The sequence below is a fragment of the Morone saxatilis genome, unplaced genomic scaffold (assembly GCF_004916995.1).
Source record: "Morone saxatilis isolate NCDOM2014 unplaced genomic scaffold, NCSU_SB_2.0 Contig17, whole genome shotgun sequence".
In the NCBI taxonomy this organism is placed as follows: domain Eukaryota; kingdom Metazoa; phylum Chordata; class Actinopteri; family Moronidae; genus Morone; species Morone saxatilis.
Genome location: NW_023339729.1, coordinates 6,855,799 through 6,862,885, shown reverse-complemented (window position 1 = coordinate 6,862,885; position 7,087 = coordinate 6,855,799). Strand labels below are relative to the sequence as shown.

Below are 7,087 nucleotides of genomic sequence, written 5' to 3'. Positions count from 1 at the left end.
GTGCTCCTGGTCTCTGTGCTCCTGCTGCAATGATTTACTGCTGTGCTTTGACGCAGACTGGCTGCAATCTGTCAAACACACAGAATCATAAATGACAATGAAACAGGCTGCTAATAGGATTTCATATTATCTACAGTTCACTGCTGAATGTGGATATATACACACACACAGACACACACACTTTGGCTGGAGTAATGATAATTCTTTTGCACAGAGTGAAAATTGTTCTAGACAATCTGGAGCAGTGGATCTGCTATAAATAAAAACATGGTTGACAGAGTATTACAGATGGATAGTCTGCAAAACTTTCAAATTATTCTCTTATGAGATAGTTAGCTATATAAGCCATTATAATTGGGTTACTTAAAGCTAATCTAGATCAGATGATCTACTTAATACATCATGTATCTACAGTACACATGCACACAGACACCACCATGACAGCACAGTGGCCCATCATGGTGGCGGAACATAAACAAACCGTACATAATCACATCCCGTTCCCCTGTACCTTGTTCCTGGAGCCTCTTGAGGAGGGTCTCGGCAGTCTGAGCCAAGCGTCTGAAGCAGAGGCGATGCCGCAAGTGGACACACAATAGTCGCAGGGCCTGGTACTGAGGGGGCTCGTGGAAGTCTTCACTGTACTCCTTCAGCCACAGCCGGATCACTGGGGGTAAGGTACTGTAGGGATGGATCAGGGAAATTAAGTGTTAATTATTGTGTACTTGTCTAGGTTAATCCTTGATTGAGGTTAAGGGAGGCCTGGACAGCACTGGCATCATTTGTGACGGACAAATCAAATAATCATAACCGTTCCTTTGTGTGGCAAAGGCTCATTGGGTGTTGGACAATGTTAAGCTTTGATTTTTACTCCACTGAACCCAACCATCAAAACTCAATTTGGGCTGATCGCAAATCCAGACTAATCTTTGCTAATCAGAGAGTGACCACACTCACCTGCGTGGGCAGACTGTGTTATCCAGGTTGGCAATGGAGTCCTCTCTGTGGAAAAGTAAACACAATTACCTATCAGCTGAGAACTGCATTTCAATGATAAGCAGCATGTGAAGGGACAATATGGCAACCTACAGCAGTGGTGATAGAAAACATCCTGTAAACAACAGAAGGTCCAAGGTTTGATCCTTGACAACTGTTCATCCTGTGGAAATGTCCTGCAACACTCTGAATCCCTGCAGAGATGCTGTGTCCTGGTTACAGACTGATGAGTGTCTCCAATAAGGGAATCATAAACACATATATATATATATATATGCAGCAGGAACATGGCCAAAGTTTTCTAACAGGGTAATTCTCTGTCTTGCATCAAATGTGACACATACTAAATTAAGTTAGAAGTAACGAGTAGCACAGAGACACAGGGACAACACATTTAGGGAGCAAATCAAAGAATGTGAAAGCTGTGTTTGAATTCAGTTGTCATTTACACGGCACCCATCAGCTTACAGTACAGGTGGTTTACAAGTTAATTACAGCAACAAAATGTTACATCCTGAACAAAATCCTGTAAGGCAAAGGAGGGAAAACACACTTCCCAGGCTGTATAGAGGCTGACCTTACATAAAGCTCACAGGAAACCTGTTGCCACCAGCGCCACCGATATGAGGGCGACTGTTTGACAAATAATATATCAGGCCAACAGCACTAATGGGCACAGTTTCATGGAGGCAGCCATTTGCAGAACATTGAGCAGAGGTGAGCTGTAAAGACCTGATAGAGACAAAAAACCAGGCAGGTTCTACGGTCGGGATCGGAGCCTGTTTTAGCGGTTAAATCAAACCAAATTAATGGAAAGAATCTCGACTCTGAGTTGCTCTTGGATAGTATTAAACTGCTTTCTGTGTCTAACTCTGAGATGTATTAGTTACAGATGTACATTCCTCACTCAGTCAAATTCAATCTCAGGTGTAGAAGCGCCTGTGTTGGGTGTGGAGGGCGTAGTCTTCACCACTCAGGAATGGAATAAAGCTCCTGACTGCTTTGTTTAGTCCATGACAATAAAACCTGCCTTAGAAACTCGGCGTCAACAGAGCTTTGCGTTGTGAACAGCTGAGGCGGCGACGTAAAGAGGGTTTTAAATAGCTGTCTTCTTTAGAAACTGATGTGTGCATTTGGCAGGTTGAAACACCCGGTTACGCATATGCTCCTATTACATTTGCATACAGTGATGATGACCTATTTAACAATAGCACACACTGGAATAACAAATCAGTGTCAATGAGTTAAGAATATATTAGAGACCTTCTTTCATTGAAATTAAGAACCTTTTAACATGTGAAATTTGTTTATCACAAAACTATACATTTTTATCGTTACATAGTTTTTATCTTTACATCATAAATAAATTAATTCATATTTATTTTTTAATTGGTATTTCACTATTGTCAACTATTTTCAGAATAGGTAATTTTGGGGCTTTCTTGCCGAGACTTAGCTGAAAAGATTGATACCACTCACATGTCTCACATGTTAAATTGAAGTTACAGCCAGAAGCTGGTTAGCTTAGCACAAAGACTGAAAACAGATGGAAAAAGCTAGCTCGGTTCTGTCCAAACGTAATACCCACCTACCAGTGCCTCTGAAGCGCACTAATTAACATGTTATATTTTGGTTTTTATAGCCTGACATTTAACCACAAGTTAAACCCCGGCTTTAGAAGTGCTGGTAGGCTTATTTCGTTTATCGTCAGACAGAGTTAGACTAGCAGTTTTCCCCTGTTTCCAATTTTGATGCTAAGCTAAGCCAATGGCTGCTGGGCTCCAGTTTCATATTGTATTGTATAGTTCAACAGAAGTCTGCAAAGTCTCGGTGTGGACAGTTTCTCACCTCTGAAACAGCAGCTCGATGAGTGTGCTGGTGGAGGTGAAGGCTCTATAGGTGGAGAGGAAGATACGGATGTAGTTGGGCTCCTGGTGCTTGGGTTCCAGCAGGTGGGTGACCAAACGCTCCAGGGTGGCAGCCTTCAGCCTGCGCACCTTCACCGTGTGATACTGGACGAAGCCGAGGGCTGTAGGGGGCTCTGCCGTGTCTGAGGCCAGCTGGACGGGCTCCCTGCGCAGCGTGATACCAAACACAGCCCCGTCCTCCTCCTCCTCCCCCCACTCCTGCACTGGGTCCTGCAAGGGAGAATGCAAGGTCATCAAGATCTGGCAAATAATAACCCAAATTCACGATACAGCTATTCTGCTTACTTCTCCATTATATGGGAGAGGATACAGTCTTTTATGTACTTGAAAACAGAAACACACACAATAATTTACGCAAATGTATGAAAAGACTGCACGACGAGAAACTTTTACAAAATTTGAACGTTTTTCTCTTTTGCCAATAGCTGTTTAACTGGATTACGGTGACAATCTTCTGTCTATCTTCTGAAACACATTCCTGATGACAAATGCAATAAGCCTGCAGAGTGAGTAATTTCATTAAAAATTTAAAAAATCGCTCGCTTGTGACCCAGCCTTGAACTCTGACGCAGACAGACACCTGGTGACTGGACTGATGATGAGGCAAAGAGACATTCACTGGCATACTTCTTTATGTCCACAAACACAGGGACAATGTACTGAACCATGGCACTAACTTTGTACCCGCTTGGAACAGCAGCAGCAATACGTTTCTCCTCACACTACATATTACAAAACTGTAGAAAAAGAATAAAAAATAGTGGCCGGGAGAGAACAGGAGGGATTACTTTGCTCTACAGGTTCTGAAGGGAACACACGAGAGTGATAGAACAACAATTATATATTTTATACTAAAAAAATAAGGGGAATATTTGACGGATACATTTTAACTTATTATTTTATACACAAGAACTAAGAAACCAAGTACCACCAGATGAGAAACATGTCATATTTGAAGTGATAATATTAAATTATGGCTCATTATTGCAGCACTAGAACAATATTAACTCTTCAAGAGACCGGCTCACTGATTACTTGTTACACCCCAATCAGATACAACAGTCCTTCACAATATGCTATAAGCGTTATTCAGCAAGTTGCAGACAAGTTGAAATGCAATAGACACAAACTTAATATTATCCAAAGAAATTATAAAGTAAATTATAACATTATAAAAAAACAATGTCACTGTCACTGTTGTCCCATTCTGTCTCTTCAATGACAGGACACACAAATATAAGTGACTGGACTCTATAATAATGTAATGTATGTGCACAAGAACCCAGACAGAGAAATAGAGAGCTTGTTGACAAATAGAAGCATGATGCTGACCAATGACTGTGCCAGTCTGTCCATACAGGCTATAAGTAATCACAATGTTATTTGGCATATGTGTAACAATAGAAGCAGACCAACACCTGATATCACATGACAGAAACTCAGACAAAACCCAGTGTGCTAGCTGCCAGGCACAATGAGCCTGGATCTACACACTGAATGAAACCATTATAACAATGTTTGTCCTTAAGAGAGAATAAGGTTCACATGAAGCTGACTACATATGTAGACTAGTCAAAGTTTGACTGAATAACAATGTGGAGACAACCTCAAAACTTACTCCACCTCGTTCTTCACACACAAGGCAGCGCACATTATATCTGACCTACCATCGATAATTGCCATTTTCCCATGTTTGTCCTCCTCTTGGAGAGAGGAACTCCTAAAATCTTCGGTCTGTAGACTCCCGGTGATGCAGCCGGTTAGACCGCGGCGCTGGCGGGAATCAAGGATTGAGCTCCGTCCTCCGACAGCTCACTGCAGTCTGAATGATGTCTGACACTTTCATTTTAGCTCATTAATGTAACAAAGTATACACGAGTAAAAAAAGTTCAACTAACGTTCAACGTTGGAGCTGAACGCCGAAAGCGTGACAGTGGATGGACCAGTTTGAGAGTGGGAGAACTGGAGGAGGAGAGGACCGGGAATGAGAGGTATTTCACTGGGCGGGGATAACGAGACAGGTGTAGGCGGGGCTAAGGCAACTGACCAATGAAAATACAGTAATAAAAAGCATCAGATATTATTATGCAGAGTTTAATTGTGAGGCCATGACTGAAAAACAAATGTTAGTACAAATAGTGATCTACCTAAAATATTAAATTAAATAGCTTGAAACTGAAAGTGTGTCCCTTTTATTTTAACTGTAGTTAAGTAATTATATTTTCTTTGGTTTATGGGTTTTAGATTGTCTTTTTGGGAAAATTTTCTTGAAATATTGGTACTATAAGATATAGGTTGTCAATTTAATTATACATGGGATATGACTTTTGTAAGAAATATTGTATGGTTACATTGTGTCTGTGGGTCCAGCAGAGCCAGTATTCCCACTCAGTTAAGAAATATAGACTGTGGGCTCTGGTGTCAGGATCAACAAATGGTGAAATGGTTCTAATCCTGCCTCAGAGTCCAACAGTACGTTTGCTGGATAAGAATACAGCCTCACTTTAACTGAAGCAGACAAACGTACAACAACACCACTTATTATAATCACAATACTATTTGTAATAACCTTTTAGGCATAATGGGGAAAGAGATTATGAGCTGTTGCTTTAGACACATAATGTATTATGAGGGCTTACAGCATGTTTAATGGTGCATTCATATCCAGGTATGATAGTAAATGATGTGTATAAACTTGTATAAAACTGTCTCCTATTTCCTAAGTGTAGACATACTGTATCTGAACACAATACTGGGACATCTGGTGGCCAAAGTGTAAACATTAAAAAGATACAATTTCAATTATTTCCAGTCCAGATCAAGAACAGGCTCACCAGCTTTGAACCTGCTCCACATTCTCATCAGGAAATGTTTATTTTTAATTTCCCAAAACCTCACATTATCATTTTCCAGTTAGAGATTAAATGCAAGATGCACAAGGAAAGATTCTGTCTGCTAGATGTGAGGAGCTGATTTCAGGCCAACATCAACATGCTGTGATCAGTATAGTTCAGTGCCGCTGCCTCTAAAGAATCCAGTCAGGACAGTTTTTCACAACAGCCTCTAGTTTATGTTCCAGCCCATGGTGTCAGGGGCGTGGTGGGGAAATACCACATGAAAACAGGTCTGTTCAGCTCCTAAAAAAGCATTGCCAGCTTTGTGAATCAAGAGAAGCACATAATCAAGACATTTTTAATGAAAAGCCTTCGCTACCACTGAAAACACTAAATGTCATCAGACTGACTTACAGCAATATAATGTGATATTACACTACAAGCTAAGCAGATGGGATGTCCTTAAATCAGGCCGTCCACTGCTCTTTTCGCTCACAGGAAAGAATGAGCTTCTTGTTTCTCTAATGAGTTTGTGTGTATCTGAACAGAAAACCTACCATCATTCTTCCATGTTTGCCCATGCCTGCCACTCTCTCCCTCTCTCTCTCCCTCTCACACACACACACACACACACAAAATACAGTCTTACTTGACACACACAGTGGTCAGCCTCAACCTTGACAAACCACAGGGTTACAAAAAAGGTTCTACTGTTTTGTTTTTTTCCCCTTCCTCTCCCACTCCCACTCCCCCCCTGTGCAATGCAGTACTCACCATGTACAGACCAAACAATGCCCTCATGTTTCGGTTGTTCAGCCTCAGTGCCTGGGCAAAATACTTTCTGGACAGCTCCAGGTTTTCCAGCCCCCCCTGCGTGTACTTCACCTGTGTGAGGAGGCATTAAACACGGCCAATAAGCTGTGCTAAAGGGCAGCTCAAGCAATGACAGCATGACATCTGAATAAGCAATACATGACAACCCCGTGTAAACACATCTCCTTTCATGAGCCTATATTCCCAGTGACGTTAAGTGCGTGTCGGTGTCTCTCTGTGTTACAGAGAGGCACATTTATTCCACAGTTTGCCCCCATGCTTGATGACGGATATCCAGGCGGGTACCTACCTCAGCGTACTGCTCACAGTACAAGTGATTGTGAGGATTGGTCATCATCAGCTCCTCCAGACAAAACGCAGCTTTTCCATAGCTGTGGAAATGACAAGGAAAACAGTAAGCCGATTGATACAGCTGTGGATGTGTCATCCTTTAGCTTGCTCAACTGTGAAGCATCTATGCCCAATAAATTTACAGGTATAAATCTGAATTGAAAA

The 7,087-nt window shown here is 41.6% G+C and overlaps 1 protein-coding gene across 1 annotated transcript in view; it reads right to left on the bottom strand.

Annotated features, from left to right (window-relative positions):
• Positions 1-7,087, bottom strand: part of rgl3a (ral guanine nucleotide dissociation stimulator-like 3a) — a gene marked incomplete in the record, with an annotated part of 17,175 nt that overhangs the window by 8,158 nt on the left and 1,930 nt on the right. Inside the window, 7 exon segments of the mRNA XM_035659559.1 lie at positions 1-68; positions 512-681; positions 958-1,002; positions 2,845-3,134; positions 4,592-4,665; positions 4,823-4,886; positions 6,533-6,643. Coding sequence (XP_035515452.1) covers positions 1-68; positions 512-681; positions 958-1,002; positions 2,845-3,134; positions 4,592-4,665; positions 4,823-4,886; positions 6,533-6,643 — 822 coding nt within the window.